At 33.3% G+C, this 17233-nt stretch overlaps 1 protein-coding gene across 1 annotated transcript; it reads left to right on the top strand.

Moving 5' to 3' along the window:
• The first annotated feature begins 1885 nt into the window (after positions 1–1885).
• Positions 1886–16782, top strand: LOC139519218 (schlafen family member 9-like). The gene is made up of 9 exons (XM_071311162.1): positions 1886–2011; positions 6607–6710; positions 7099–7162; positions 7656–8350; positions 8921–9039; positions 13135–13285; positions 13851–13964; positions 14284–15022; positions 15930–16782. The coding sequence occupies exons 2-9, from the start codon at positions 6707–6709 to the stop codon at positions 16762–16764; spliced, it is 2721 nt and encodes a 906-aa protein (XP_071167263.1). The 5' UTR covers positions 1886–2011; positions 6607–6706; the 3' UTR covers positions 16765–16782.
• The last annotated feature ends 451 nt before the right edge of the window (positions 16783–17233 follow it).

Below are 17233 nucleotides of genomic sequence, written 5' to 3'. Positions count from 1 at the left end.
ATAAAGGGCAATAACTCCTTAAGGGGATCAACTGACCATTTTGGTAGTGTTTGACTTATTTGTAGATCTTACTTTGCTGAACATAATTGCCGTTTACAGTTTATCTCTATCTATTATAATATTCAAGATAATAACCAAAAACGGCAAAATTTCCTTAAAATTACTAATTCAGGGGCAGCAACCCAACAACGGGTTGTCCGATTCATCTGAAAATTTCAGGGCAGATAGATCCTGACCTGATAAACAATTTAACGCCATCAGATTTCCTCTAAATGCTTTGGTTTCAGAGATATAATCCAAAAACTACATTTTACCCCTATGTTCTATTTTTAGCCATGGCGGCCATCTTGGTTGGTTGGCCGGGTCACCGGACACATTTTTTAAACTATATACCCTAATGATGATTGTGGGCAAGTTTGGTTTAATTTAGTCAAGTAGTTTCAGAGGAGAAGATTTTTCTAAAAGATTACTAAGATTTACGAAAAATGGTTAGAGAAGATTTTTGTAAAAATTAACAGACGACGACGACGACGACGACGGATGACGGACGCAAAGTGATGAGAAAAGCTCACTTGGCCCTTCGGACCAGGTTAGCTAATAAAAAGGAACGAGAAACACGATTTTTCATTAACTCTGATAAATACCATTTAAGTGCGCAAATCTGTATGCTTCAAGTTTTGTAAAATGTTTGCATATTTGCGTTTGAAACATGCGCCCCATAAATATACTCACCACTAGATACTTTTTGATAATTTTGATGATTTTCGGGTTGCGAAAGCAATATTCAGTAACATGCCATAATGACGGTTATAGAATTATTAGTGCTAAATGTTAGTCAACTTTATAAGTTTTGCCTTGTTACTTTTTTGATTTAAGTTTTGTACACGGGGCGGGGCGCATACAAATGTATATCATACACAATTATAATCCTGGTATCTTTGAAGAGGTTTTTTATATTTTGTGTAAAAACTGTACATTCAGGAACCATCAAGGGTTCTTGCATTAACCATGATAACTGTTCTGTCTCATTTTTTTATATAAGTTCTAAAAACTGTTTTCAGTTTTCAAATGTTTCAATCTTGTAGAATATGTGTTTGTATTTTGTCTTTAATAATTTGATTCTGTACATTGTTCTCAATTTCAAGCTCTGTATAAAGGAAGTCAAACAATTTAATTGTCATTTCCAATGGCAACTGTTTAATAATTAAAAAAACGGAACTAACTGGCCTATGATAGAAACTAGATGAAGATAATGATTGGTGGTGTAAGGAGGAAGAGTGATGGCGATGATGTCGTGACGGTAACTTTTCAATGAAAAAATCCGATGGCTATGGCCACGATGATTATGACGAGTTACGCAAATCAACCAGCATTTTGCAGAAATGCATGTTTATCACCAGCAACAACTTTTCCTCAGTAAAACAGGTTCTTATGAAATAAAGTACACATACAAATTTATGTTTCCTGTGGGAAATTTTGATTCATAAAGTGAGGACATTGAGTGTAAAGACATTATAAATATTGTTTAACTAATGACAAATGTATTGGAAGGCCTACCTATGTTAGCATTAGAATATTTGGAGCATGACAAGCAACATGGACAGTTTATACTAATTAGTTCGTATAGACGGTCTCTGCAAAAACAATCTCTAAAGCTGTCAACAGTGGTGGTTTCAATTTTAATAGGCAGCAACCATTTGATTTTTATTTATTTTTTTTGGGGGGGGTTCGTATGGATAGTAAACCCGGCAATTGTAACAAACCCCTGTCATCTGTCCTTATGCATACGATTATACAATAACAGACAGTAGTTTTATAATTTATTAGCTCCCTCAGTAGAAGACAAACCCGTATTTTATTTAAAGCCATTTAAAGCCATACCGTCATTGTTGAAAATTACAATGCTTGTTCAATTTCCGGTATTATATTTCCAAAACACATTTTACTGAATAAGAAGAATAGGAACTTATACCTGTACATATACAATGCAGAGCAAATATTTCTAGCTTAAGTAAGATTGATATAGTCCATTACATATAGAATTAACCAGTTGCTTCATAGGACTAAGGGAACGTTGTCTTTTGCACATGATAAAGTTGCATACATAAACTGATAAATTTGTTTATGTCAGATAAAAAGATTATAAACAAATTTTGTATTGTAATATGTATAACCGACTTCAGATAAATCTTTTATGCTTTTTGCTCATTCACATTATCACATTTCATGATGACTACATAACCATGCAGTGTTGCCTTTGATATAACAATAAACAGCTGTTATAGATGTGCTTCTTCTTCTTCCCTTAAGGAGTTGACCCTCATATTAACTAACTCCGCTCGGTAAAACAGGAGGCTTCTCCATTGATTAAAGGTAAATATTAACCAAATAATTTAAAAAACTATAATCTATATACAAGTGCTGTACAATTTGGCAAGGTGTTGTCTAGTTAGGCTGCATCTGGGTCCAAGGCACACTGGCTAGTCTGACCCTGAACTCTTTGAGTGATGGTGCAGCTGCTACTGTGTCTAGCAGTAGGTTCAAGTCTCTTATTGAGCTTGGGAAAAAGGAGTTGTTGTATACTTCCTTTGTTGCTCTTACCTGTCAGATTATACATGCATGACCACCCCTTGTTCTGCTGTCCCCAGGTACATGTACATGTATGTAGTAGATAGGTGGTTGTATCTCCACTAGTTGGTTCTGTATCTTTTAGCATAGGACGAGTCGCTGTTTCATCCGTCTATGCTGTAGTGGATCCCACTGGACTTGGTCTAAAAGTCCATTGACACATCCTGGGGAAGTGTCTGGGTACTGGTTGTATACAAATCGTGCTGCTTTAAGCTGTACCAGATCGATGTCTTTATGATCAAGGTGGTATGATGGAGGTTCCACACTGTGGCAGGGTACTCAATCAATGGTCTGATGAGTGCACAATAGGCTGTGTTTTTTACAAATGGCTTATAACAGCCCAAGTTTCTGCGGAGAAAAATGAGGGTCCTGGTTGCTTTACCTGTGGTGTTATTAATGTGTTTATTCCACTGTAGGTCTTGACTAATGGTAACTCCACGTTACTTTCCACTATCAACAACTTCTAGTTGGTGTTAATGCAAGGTGTATGTTGTTTCTAGGGTGTTACGCTTGTTACATATTCTCTTGACTGTGCACTTTTCTGGATGGAAAAACATCTGCCACTTGTGTTCCCACTCTTCCAAGGCAGTGAGGTATCTCTGGAGAATTGCAGCATCCTCAAGATTTCTCATTTTCCTGTAGACCAGGCTATCCTCTGCAAACAACCTTACACCTCAAGATGTACAATCTGGCATGTCGTTGATATATGTCAGGAATAGGAGAGGACCTAAGACTGTCCCTTGTGGAACTCCTGATAGAACATCTAAAGGAGTAGATGTATGTCCTTCTAGGATAACTGTCTGGGTTCTACTGCTTATATAATTAGGAAGTCCTTTATCCAGCTCAATGTTGTTTCTTTCACCCCATAGTGTGCCATTTTCAAAAGCAAGCGTATGTGTAAGGCTTTTGAAAAATCAAGTAAAATGATGTCAGTCTGGTGCCCCTGGTCTTCTTCTTCTTCTTCAGGTAAGGAGTTGACCTAATACTTAAGTGATTTTCTAACTCCGCTCGGTAAAACAGGAGGCTTCTCCATTGAATAAAAGTAAATAGAAACCAAATAATCAAAACTATTTACACTGTACAATTGTCACTTGTTCATTCTTCTTTGCTGTAGAATATCCGACTGGAGTTGGATTGATAGTCCAGTGACAAAGCCTCTTGGGCAAGTGTTGTGTACAGGTTAAAAAACGAATCATGCTGCTTTGTGCTGTACCTGTTCAATGTCTTTGATCAAGATGGTTTGATAGTGGGTCCCATACGTCTTGACAGTTAAGGTTTGGTCAGTGAAGATTACTGGTGTAAAGAGAGTGTCATGCTCTCTGTACTGTTAAGGACCCTTGAAACAACTGTTTGAGGGGTCTGTACAGTTGGCCTGTTACATACATCATGTACATGACATGTAGCAAATTCTATACCAAATTCCCACTCAAATATTAATATACCTTCAATTTTCAGTGAAATATACCTTCACTTTTCAGTGAAATTCAAACTAACTTCCCAACAATCAGCCAAGCTGGTCCCCTTTTGTAGGACCTACCAGTACCTAATTTGCATGGTATTAATCGTTTATTTGTTCTACTCCTGATCATGAACATACAAATGTACATGCCATTTACAATATATGCCACTGGACACAAAGCCTTACACAATTTTAAATGATTCGTTTTAAGGTTAAGAATCAATTCTATTACAGCTTATGGCCAAATGCCAGACCTATACATTGTACATCCTCTTTCAAATATACAAGTATGTTCAATTTTTATGTGAAAGAGACTACTAATATAAATACTCTCTATTCCAAAGACCTGCTGGTGGCCTTCAGCCATGTCAACTGTTTTCTGCTCTTTGGTTGTTTTTTGTACATGTAGCTTTGACACATTTCCAATTTTTTTTCTCAATTTTATGCCCATCTTTTCTGTCACAGCTATGATGGCTATGAAGCTCTTTTGTTGAACAACAATGAACAATGTTGTAGTTCTGAAATTTACAAGTCTACAATTCATTGAAAATAAAACATAAACACAACCTTTTAGCTATTATGTGCAAATAACATGCATGTTCATTTCATGTAGACAGGACTTAAATTAAATAACAATTTTATAGGGTATATATTATGAAACAGTGAGGAGATACTGAGATGCCACAAAAAATAAGTTTTTAAATTTGATAACATTAATTATTTGTTGCATCATTCCCATGTTGTGCATTGTTTAACCATTTTGACAATAGTAATAAACTAGAGGCTCTAAAGAGCCTGTGTCGCTCACCTTGGTCTATGTGAATATTAAACAAAGGAAGCAGATTGAAAATTGACTACAAAGGTCAATAACTCCTACAGGGGTCAATTGACCATTTCGTTCATGTTGACTTATTTGTAGATCTTACTTTGCTGAACATTATTGCTGTTTACAGTTTACCTATATCTATAATAATATTCAATATAAAACAGCAAAATTTCCTTAAAATTACCAATTCAGGGGCCGCAACCCAAAAACAGGTTGTCCAATTCATCTGAAAATTTCAGGGCAGATAGATCTTGACCTGATTAACAATTTTACTTCATGTCAGATTTTCTCTAAATTATTTGGTTTTTGAGTTATAAGCCAAAAACTGTATTTTACCCCTATGTTCTATTTTTAGCCGTGGCGGCCATCTTGGTTTGATGGCCAGGTCACCGGACACATTTTTTAAACAAGAAACCCCAAAGATGATTGTGGCCAAGTTTGGATCAATTTGGCACAGCAGTTTCAGAGAAGAAGATTTTAGTAAAAGATATATAAAATTTACGAAAAATGGTTAAAAATTGACTTTAAAGGGCAATAACTCCTAAAGAGGTCAACTGACCATTTTGGTCATGTTGACTTATTTGTAAATCTGACCTTGCTGAACATTATTGCTGTTTACAGTTTACCTATATCTATAATAATATTCAATATAATAACCAAAAACAGCAAAATTTCCTTAAAATTACCAATTCAGGGGCCGCAACCCAAAAACAGGTTGTCCAATTCATCTGAAAATTTCAGGACAGATAGATCTTCACCTGATTAACAATTTTACCCATGTCAGATTTCCTCTAAATGCTTTGGTTTTTGAGTTATAAGCCAAAAACTGCATTTTACCCCTATGTTCTATTTATAGCCATGGCGGTCATCTTGGTTAGTTGGCGGGGTCACCGGACACAATTTTTAAACTAGATACCCCAATGATGATTGTGGCCAAGTTTCAAATAATTTGGCCCAGCAGTTTCAGAGGAGAAGATTTTTCTAAAAGATTACTAAGATTTACGAAAAATGGTTAAAAATTGACTATAAAGGGCAATAACTCCTAAAGTGGTCAACTGATCATTTTGGTCATGTTGACTTATTCGTAGATCTTACTTTGCTGAACATTATTGCTTTTTACAGTTTATCTCTATCTGAAATAATATTCAAGATAATAACCAAAAACAACAAAATTTCCTTAAAATTACCAATTCAGGGGCAGCAACCTAACAACGGAATGTCAGATTCATCTGAAAATTTCAGGGCAGATAGATCTTAACCTGATTAACAATATTACCCCATGTCAGATTTGCCCTAAATGCTTTGGTTTTTGAGTTATAAGCCAAAAACTGCATTTTACCCCTATGTTCTATTTATAGCCATGGCGGCCATCTTGGTTAGTTGGCGGGGTCACCGGACACAATTTTTAAACTAGATACCCCAATGATGATTGTGGCCAAGTTTGGTTAAATTTGGCCCAGTAGTTTCAGAGGAGAAGATTTTTGTAAAAGTTAACGCAGGACGACGACGGACGACGACGGACGACGACGCCGGACGACGCCGGACGCCGGACGCCAAGTGATGAGAAAAGCTCACTTGGCCCTTCGGGCCAGGTGAGCTAAAAAGGCAGTTAATTTTATTTTTAAGCAGACATTATAAACAATGATAAAGTAAGATGTATCATACTACATGTACAATGTATGCTTCCTTCTAGTTAAAGAGAAGGACATGTACAGGAAGGTGACCATCACAACTAGAATACAAGGTGACTGATTGGTATAAGAAAGTGTGGATGAAGAGGTTCAAAAATTAAAATGGGTAAGCAGGGTAGTGGTATACCGTTATCCTTTAGAGCTGATATCTTGACAATGATATTTTACTAAATATTGTATTTGCATGATAGGGATAAAAAGGCAAAGCATTTATATTAATATTACAAATGCAAAAATGTTAGGAAAAAAGAATATCTAAAGAAAAATGCTATTTATATGTAATTATTACAGATATTGGGTGCTCTGGAAGGGTAAGCACTAACTTAACATATCTTTTCATGCATATAATATAATACTATTTAACAAATAATTTGATAACAAATTTTAACTATCTTTTTATTCTACCTAGATTACTGCATAAAAGCTAAAACTAGCAATACATCCATATAATTAAAACAAACTATATTGTTTATATCTGTATTAATATGTTTTAGATGATTCAATAGTAAAAAGAAAAAGAATGTCTAGTGGGACATCAGCTTTAGAAGCTAGAGAAATGTAAGAAAAATAATGCAATTCTTGCACCTTATTGGATTTTAATGTAACATTGTATATATGAGAAAATAATTCAATGAAATATAATCACAGTGCAAAGCTTAGCTGTATATATGTTACCTGTTTGAAAAATTATCATGCATAGAATGCACCAACTAGAGCATTAATATGAATGGGAGATAACTCTATGTTATATTTATAAGGAGAATAATAGATAAAAGATTATATGGTAATGAAAAATTTTATGCATACAACTGGAATATCATTTGGGACTATTAACTTCTGTTTATGAAACTTATATAAAATAAATGTATTCACAGAAGTATTGAAATTAAAACTAAAATTGCTTAGACTTGTAGCAAAACAGAAATAAAAATACATAGTAGATAATTAAAGTGATAAAACATAACAATGTCATACATGTATTAACTGATACAGCACAAACAACCATTAAAATGAATTTATAAATCTTAATTTAATTTGATTTCTTTTGTAGAACACAAAACCTTTATAGATATGGTGAGACTATATTGAACTGTAATGTCCACATTATACAAGGTATTCGAGAAAGTGGTAATGAATTTGTATTGAAGTATGTATGTGCTCTCCTGAACTCTGGAGGTGGAATTCTACACATGAGAAATCTAGATCATGTTCAAATAGGTGTGCAACCAAAACACCTAGATACCTGGTGGAGCGGTATGGAGAACAAATTTGCCGACATTTTGTCATGTGATGATATTTGTAATTATTTCGACATGGTTGGAAATTATTCCGATCCAGATTTATACCTGTTTGTTAAATCTGCAGAACATTTGTGTTCCCTTGACTACCACTGCCGCTTGCCAACTGACACAGCAACACATGAAGTTTCCTACCATTCTGTAATGAAATTACTCCAACACAAAGGAGCACCATTGTCAATATCTGATTTACCTCTCATTCCAGAGAATTTTCAATATGCTCGAACTGACAGTAAAATAAAACAAGAAACCAAACAAATACAGTTTAAATATCTATCAGAGGGATCGAAAGATTCTAAATCTATACCACAGAAAATAAAACAAATGGTGTCAAAGTATATATCAGCATTTGCCAATCATGAAGGTGGACATATTTTATTTGGTATTGATGATGTCAGGGCATCAGCCATGGGGGAACTGTTATCTGAGGAGGACCAGGACAGGACAGGTTTGGACACTTATGGAAAACTATAATATTTATATTGTTTATAATAAGTATATTACATACTCTGATTTAGGATATCACATGATAAAAAGGATATTAGTTTTCAAAAATATTAGAAGGTACATACTAAACTTACCAATACACAAGTGACAACTCCTCTGAAAAAACATAGACATACAAACACCAACATACATTGCATGATACAGATAGCATAATTTGGTACAGACACAAGATGTGTGGGTGGTGTTAAAGATCACTTTACAACACTTGTTTAGCTTTGAATTCAGTGTGATATTAAGTTGTAGTATTTTATAGTGAAGTCATATTTAAATATGTCTGGTTATAGATGTATTCCTTAGAGGATTGCATTTTTTTTTTTAATTTCTCTATTTGAATTAATTTCTGCTGATTAAGAACTGAATGACAAATTACAAATGTATATTACACCTTCTTTGATATAAGTATTACTGTAATATTTCAGTATTTATTATTTCTAAGCATGTAACAATGTACATTATATACATATCTTAATATTGTCATTTTCTTATGCAAAAGTATTTTTTTAATATTTAGTTGAGCTGATAAATAGTCGTATGGAGAATGTGATCTGGGGAGATGAAGAGTTTATACCAGAACAAGGAAAACATTGGGACATCTGTTTCAAACCGGTTATTGGCTCTCCAAAGAAAAAGGTAAGAAAAATAAAATAAAATCAGGAATCCCTTCCTACTAATTTATATGCCCGGGGAGTTACTTCCTATATTTTTAGTGGTATGAGTGTGCCGCAAAACAGGGTCACTTTTTCATGCCCTGCAGGTTAGAACAGGGTCCCTTTTTCATGTCCTGCTGGTTAGAACAGGGTCGCTTTTTCATGCCCTGCTGGTGAGAACAGGGTCTTTTTTTAAATAAAGTATTTGTCTAGAACAGGATCGGTTATTTAACTGTTTAAGATATAGTCTAGAACCCGGGTCTAGAACTGCATCTATTTTACACGGTCTAGAACAGGATATACATTTTCTGAGCGTGTATAGAACAGGGTATGATATTCAATATTTTTGTTTAGAACAGGGTATGTTTTTCAATGTTTTCTTGTTAGAACAGGGTATGATTTAGCAAGTGCTGTCGGCACAGTTATATCGAAAAGGATAGTCAGTAATTCCCGGGTTTATATGTTTCTATTTTTTTGAAGTCTCATAAACTACATGTACTTGATTTTGCAGATTTATTTTAAAGTTAAGATTATGGGAGATAACTCAATTTTTATCAGTTCTGAGGGGAAGACATTTTGGCATGTGCATTCTTGATAGAATTGAAAAGATCTTTTGAATTTTAGACAGGTATCCACAAAAACCTATGATCTAGTGGCAAGATCTTAAAGAAGTCATTGCAGCAATGTTCTCAATGTATTTATATTATTATTCACAATAACCATTTAAAGGGAAACTTCGCAAAAAAATCAAAAATTGATATTATGCCCATTCTGTATAAAAATGCTCAAATTTATAGATATTAAAGTTTTATTCCGCTAAATAAGAGATCACCATCGATTTTAAATTTTGAGTATCAGTTCTCTGCCCTCCGCCATCTTGTCACCTTCTCCGATGAAAAATCCCGATATGTCTATAAACCACAAAGGAACAAAACTACAGTAAACGATGTAGTCGTAATTGCGTGTCGATATCTTGTCAGTCGTACGGTTGTTTTATCTGACTGACTAACTTGATACGGAAAATGGTCTTATATTTTTAAATAACCATATAGTCTGTTATTTTTAAACTGATAATATTGTAATTAGTTAAAAAGTCAAAGTTCAAATCATAAATAAGTGTTCCGTGGCAATTGTTTTCGAAAATCTAATTCGTTCATAATTCTTTCAAGTAATAAACTTTATTTAAATAAATTCGGATCTTCCCTCATCTGATCACCAGCATGGCTAAAGGTATTACTCCCAAAGGTATTGGAAGGGGTGTAAGGTGACACGTCCAGGTATTCAATCGATTTCCTGTCCGGCTGGCTTGCAAGTTCATGCATCGTTTCACTTCTGTAGGTATTGATCAGTGTACACGACCGTTACTTATAACTTTCCATTTTGAACTATCAGGTGCATGTATAATATACATTTTTGTCTTGCGTGTCCGAAAGTTATATTTATACTAGTCATTACTGAACTCATACGCTTGTTTATAAATAAGATTTCTGGTGTAAAGAATATTATTTATAAAAAAAAATTAATACAAAAAAAAAAAATTGAAGAAATACAAATCTATTTACATATTTTTCCAAGGGTTAATTTGGGAAAATGTAATATATACTCATTGTCAATAGTTTAGGACAGATTGGAACATACCAGAATTATTGATTTAAAAAAATGTGCGCACTTGTCGACGATTCGTGTATACATACGCCTGGGTAGAAAGTTACGGAACTATAGTCAGTAGCGCAATTTAAAATATGTATACATTGAACATAAGAAAGAAACATACATTTTGTGTAAATTGTGGTAAAAGTTTTGTAAATTATTATAGACTAGTCCACGTATGCCAACAGTATGTAATCAACGAATTCGATAGACTATTGTATACCAAAAGAAGTAGAAGAAAAAAAAAGAAACAATTTGATTTAAATACAGGTCAATTTATAACTTGCTTTGGTTCATCGAAGTTAAGAACATAGTAAACTCACAGATTTATATATCAATTAGATTGTTCTCGAATAAAGGACGAAATTTGTCATCATCACAATTGTTCCAACATTCATGTAAAATATATGCAACTGGACGTACACTAATAATCCCCAAGGGATGTGAATATTTTCTAGGAAAACTATTGAGTATCAATTTCGGGATTTATTTTCTTTCTTGATATTCAATGACAGCAATTTAAAGAATAAACTGCTTGTCGGATATTTGTCCGCTTTAGGGGTATTCTTGCAAGTTGAACAGACTTATAATAACCTTCAAAAATAGGGAATGATAACATTAAATTCGTTGTCTTTTAATTTTAAACATCGTTGGTCAAATAGTTATTTAAGTATATATATACGTTGGGAGACGACGATTATTATAGTAGTCTCAGATTTTAATAAGGACGTTCCCGATTATGAATAAATTTGGTTGACGTTTTTCACACTTGAAAAGAATATCTATTCGTAATTTTTCGATTCCATTCCAATACAAAAGTATTTTTTCTTTATTCGTACATATTATATTCCGCTTCGGTAGAGTTATCTTCAGATAGTTTCATATATTAATTAATACATGGCTTTCAAAAGTCTAAATGTAAGTGTTCTCGTACATTTTTTCGCCCAATAAAGACAAATAAAAATGATTTAGTAAAGCTATTTCTAATTTCTAAGTCCCCCTTTTTTATGAGACATAAATCAAGGACAAGACTTGTATATCATTTCATTCTGACATATGAATTAAGTTTCCCGTCTTTAACCGAAAATTGTGTATTTCTTAGTAAATTAACTTATTTGAATTCAAATAAATAATAGCACCAAATATAATTAAATAATTCCACGGCGACCAATTTTTATTTGTCACCAACTTGAATATGTATTTTTAATGTGTGTATTAAATGCTCCCACTGATCCGAATAGACAGTCACACCTGGCAAGGTGTGCCCTAGAGGCGTGGTTAAATACCGAAGTGCAAATAACAATTTACCTTTCAACAAGCCATCTACGAGTATTGCCACAGAACCGTGAATACACACATCGTATAAACCTAGTCATAGCAGAGATAGTAAAAGGTCAATAATCACGAGTACACCAACATATTGTCTTTACAGATTATTGTACTTTAATTTGTTCACCTTATCAGTCCGAAAATGCATTTATTAAAAATAAATTTATAACTTTTTGTGTTGTCTACAAACATAATTCGAATATATACGTTTAACATAGATAATTTATCTCACGAATGAGTACAATTGAACGTCTGTGCGTTTTATCTTCTTATTATCGGATGGTTATTAGATAAAGCATAAGTCATCGGCGCGCTTACGATTACGTTAAAATATGATTAAAAACCAAGACTTTTAATGATTGTATTTTAAATCCCGGCATGCAAAAATCAGGAGAAAACGTCACGACCTACAGGAAGTAGTTGATATTTTTTCATTAATTATTGAATTTCTCCTTTATTACTGCACATATAGCGATAAAACTTTGTGAATATATATATTATATCATAATAAACATATTTAAACCATAAGTAAAAAATCGTGAATTTTCCCTTTAACACAATTCTAAATATATAATTTTAAATAATGGTAGATAACTCCATTTTTATCATTTCTGCTTGTGCATTTTATTATCAAGTTGTCTTATCAATAGAAAAAACTTATGACTTATCTGGTTTTATATAGAATATACAGTAGATTCTTATCAAAGTGATTTTTTTAGGTCGGAAAAGTTGCAGTTATAGTGAGGGTGTTGTAGTGCGTAGTTTTATCTTCTTTAAAAACATCTTTTATTTTCTAGGCAAGAAGTGTTGTAGTTGTAATGTGGGTAACAGTTTTTAGTTTAATATTCTTTTATTCATAATTTGTAAGAAGGTCATGCTATTGTTTATTTCTAGGCCAGAAGAGAGTTATAGTTATGGTGTGGGAATCAGTTTGGAGTTTTATCTTTATACCTGAGTAGAACTTAACTGATGTTATTGTTTATTTTCTTTGCAAGCAGAGCTAGCTAGCACTGAAGAAGGGGTGTGGATACCAGTTTGTAATTTTTCTTTGATCTCCCTGTAAATTAGTGATTTACACACATTATTGTTCATTTTCTAGGCTAGAAGAGTTATAGTTGTTGTTTCAGTATGTAAGTTCCCAGGGGGAGTATTTACAGCTTCACCAGACAGTTATTTTGTAAATGAGTTTGGAGATATCGAAACCTGGAAATTTTCAGAGTGGAAACTGTCAATGCTTAATCCACTGAGAGGTACAAATACAATGTCAATGATATGTTTATGTGGATTCTTCCTATTAAAAACCCATTATAATATTATCTATGCTGTATACATGTAGTTAATCCATTTCTAGAATTATGAATGAAAGAGGTTAAGTTATATGCTATTGAGGCAACAACCCAACAAAGCTAAATAAACTATATCTCAGTTGTTGAAAATTGATTTTTTTTCTTTTTTAATTGATTGCACAATTATTGCTAGGACCATACTTAAAAATTTTTAAATGCACTTTTTCACATAAACCATAACTTTATAACATATTAAGCAGTGTCAATGTTTAAGGCAAGCCATAACAGGTAAACAAATGTACTGTACAAATAATAATGATGTGTTTATCATCAAAAATCCAAAACTACATAATGGATATTCAATGATGTCTCATTTTTTCAGACAATCTAGAACTTCATAACAGATTGTATAAAGATTCTGTTTTCAAACAATTCATGACTACCAGCCTCACCCTGATTTATTGCACAATTATGTTATTTCCGGACAAGCTAGAACCTCAAACATATATATTGTACATTTTTTTTCCAGACAAACCAGACCTACATAACAGATTTATCAAGCTTCCCATAAGTGTTCCCCAGTCACCTCTGATCTTTACACTGAGACAAAGTATAGAAAAAATAGAAAATAGGTTGCTATCAGGTTTGTTGATTATAGAATCTAAGAGTATCTGAAAATGATAGTATAACAAAGGTCTCATTTAAACTTACCATTAGTATTTAGTCAATTGTACAGTATAACAAAGGTCTCATTTAAACTTAGCATTAGTATTTAGTCAATTGTAAAATAGGGAACTTTCTTTAACTCTTTGATGAAAATATGTTGATGTTAAAGTTTATGAGTTAGGAGATGTGGTATGATTGCCAATGAAACATCTATCTACCAGAGATGAAAGAAGAAAGATTTAAAAAAAAAAATAAAGGTCATTTCAAAAGATGCCTCATCCTCATTTTTATTTCAGATGCCAATAAGAACTTAGTTTTACCTCATCATTATATGGACTGCATTAAAGATCTCAAGGTCAAAGATTTCATTAGATCTGTACTCAACATCTTTAACGTTGATCGTCATATGATGATTGTTGTAAACTGTTGGGGTCTGCAGGTAACAGCTTTACAACCTAGTGATGTTATCTGTGATGTTTTGGTTCTGACAGAGAATCAGGGGTGCCACCTGGTGACCATTTCACAGATTAGTAGTGAGCAGATTTGGGAGCATTGTCGCTATGTAGCAGCCTTCATTAAAGAGAAGCTTGTTTGCCATGGAGGATGCGTAGAAAAGTTTGGTCTGGTTTGTCATGTCGCAAATATGGATGGATATGACGATGAAATAGAGAATAGTTTGTCAGATAATTTTTACCCATCTCATTTTTACGTCACACCAACTAAATTTGACAGTTTAGTTCGATCTCTTATAATAACAATGGCAGCATATGAACCGATTGATTTTTCTACTCTAAACACAACAAAGTCAATGAGAGAAGTTCTGGCCACAGATAAATACTTTTTCTTGTTGACTTGTGACCAGTTTGATTTGATATGTAAACAACAGTTTACTAAGGAATTATGGGTACATGGACCCCCAGGCTCAGGGAAGACTGTGGCTGCTGTACAGTTTATAGCAGAGCTCAGAAGGAGGGGATGTCAAAAAGATGATGTATTGTACCTTGCGGAAAATGAATTACTGTGTTCCTATGTCAGGTAATGATAGAAAAGCAGCAACACAGCAAAAAAAAAAGCTAAGGAACAGCTCTTTTTTTTGAAGCCTTCAACACTTAGCAAAAACAAACAAATAAACTTGCAAATCACATGAAGTTTAAGATGGATCCTAGCACTGTTTCTAGCTGTATTCTTTAAAAACTTATGATCATGCCAAAACCCTGAATTGAAAAACAGCAATTGAGCTATATCAATAAGATAATTCTGGCAAAGAAATCAAATGTGTACTGTCCAGGGCTTTCAAAAAGTATACGATCCAGTCATACATTTTGGTTATCTTATCCCGATATTAATTCCTTAAGACTTAGTAACATAAGGAAACCATAGTAATCAGTTACTCTTCCAAGTGGTACCATATTTTACCAACTACTGTCATAATTTAACCCAACAATCACACTGAAGCTGGCAAAAAAAATATAAAACATATAGGCAAACATGAGGCACATTGAGATATATGTTAGATAACTTGGCAAAATATAATGTACATAGGGTAAATAATTAGTCTATATTTGTAAGATACGTGTATAACACCAGTAACTTGGGACCTAGTCAAAAAAATATACTTGAAAGTAGTACATATTGAAAACAACATGGTTCTGATGCATAGGTATTGATATCAAACTATGAAGAAAATATATAATTTGATAATTTAAGTTTCAACTTGAAACATTTTTTATCTTGAAACAATAGACTTAGGTCTTACATGTACCTCTTTTACTCCTTTACAATTTATGACCTATGGTGTTCATACCTTTTATGTTCTTTCCTTTCAAAAAAGTAAAGAATTTATAAGTTTAAAGGCCAACCAACCACATATTTTCAAATATGTCTTGTTTTTTTTTATATTTTGCTTATGCAGTTGGAATATGTATCATAATTTGTATTTCAGGTCCTTCAATTTCTGCTTGGTAACTACAAGAAGAAAAATACTGGAACTTTACTTTGATTTAAAGAAATTCAAAGAAACATATCAGAATGTCAAAAATGTGATTGTGGATGAGGCTCAGAATTTCAAGGACCGGGACGGTGATTGGTATGGTTTGGCATGGCATCTGGTTTCTAGACATGAAAATAATCATGGAATGGAAAACTGTTGTGGGTATTTCTGGGTTTTCATGGACTATTCTCAGAAAGTTCACAAGTTCAAAGCAGGCCTTCCATCAGTAATTGGCAAAAATAACTATATGCTTAGCGAAGTGGCACGAAATTCAAAAGAAATTTTTGACTTTGCCAAGCAATTTTTGGATACTGCTGAAACATCTGATGATCAAGAGGAAACTTCAGCTTTGAAAAAAGTTGACAGCCAGCCTCACTTAGCTCATGAATATTCATCAGGCCATGAAGTAGAAATTATCAAATGTAAGCAAGAAAATATTGAGAAAGCGATATCCAAAGTGTTAAATCAGTTGATCGAGAATGGTACAGAGATTGGGGATGTTGCAATATTAGTAGGGAAAAGTAAAGACAAGCAAGAAATAGAACATGCTATGCAAGATATTCAAAAAGAGGCTCAAATGAAGGAGGGCGTTTTAGTTGACACAGTTCATCGGTTTAGTGGTCTTGATAAGCTTGCTGTTATAGGAGTTAATCCTCATGTTAATGAGGAGCATGCTAGTTTACAGAAGTTCTTACTCAGCCTAGCTACAAGAGCTAAAGATAATTTAGTTATCATAACTACCTCAGATGATCTGAAATTGTCTAAAACCTTTAAATCAAAACCATAGTCTCATCATTATACATACTAGTTACAAAGAATGAACTAAATTGCTCTGTTTTGCGCTTTTGTTGCAGAAGAACTTTATTTGCTATAACTGCAGAGCTTAATATGAAACGAGTCCCTCTTTGAAAGGTTTGAAAATAAACTCAAATAAAGTTTTTTTTAAGAGTCAGAAATACCAAAGGTACACTTATACATCTGAAATTGAAGAAAAACTGACAACAACATAGAAAAAAACAAAAACTGAAGAAAAGGGAAACAAACCAAAAAAACATTGCATAGAAAACTAATGACTGAGCAGCAAGGACCTCAACAAAAACATTAACAAACTATGTTCTTACACAAATCATTGTCCACACTGTGATGATTTCATTGTTAAATCTTTTTTTCTGTTGGTCATGCTGTGCTCCTTTGATTCAAATTTTTAATTTCTGTATTTATACGATTTTCAAACCAGTGTCTTGGCTACATTTAGA

The sequence above is a fragment of the Mytilus edulis genome, chromosome 4 (genome assembly GCF_963676685.1).
Source record: "Mytilus edulis chromosome 4, xbMytEdul2.2, whole genome shotgun sequence".
Lineage (NCBI taxonomy): Eukaryota > Metazoa > Mollusca > Bivalvia > Mytilida > Mytilidae > Mytilus > Mytilus edulis.
Note: the sequence above shows the minus strand (reverse complement) of the source record. Positions and strands in the feature narration are given on the sequence as shown.

Excerpts from the sequence above, each read along its gene's own strand:
- LOC139519218 (XM_071311162.1), top strand. Across the intron at positions 8,351-8,920 it reads GGAGGACCAGGACAGGACAG|TTGAGCTGATAAATAGTCGT; the intron begins GTTTGGACACTT and ends TTTAATATTTAG. Across the intron at positions 13,286-13,850 it reads AATGCTTAATCCACTGAGAG|ACAAACCAGACCTACATAAC; the intron begins GTACAAATACAA and ends TTTTTTTTCCAG.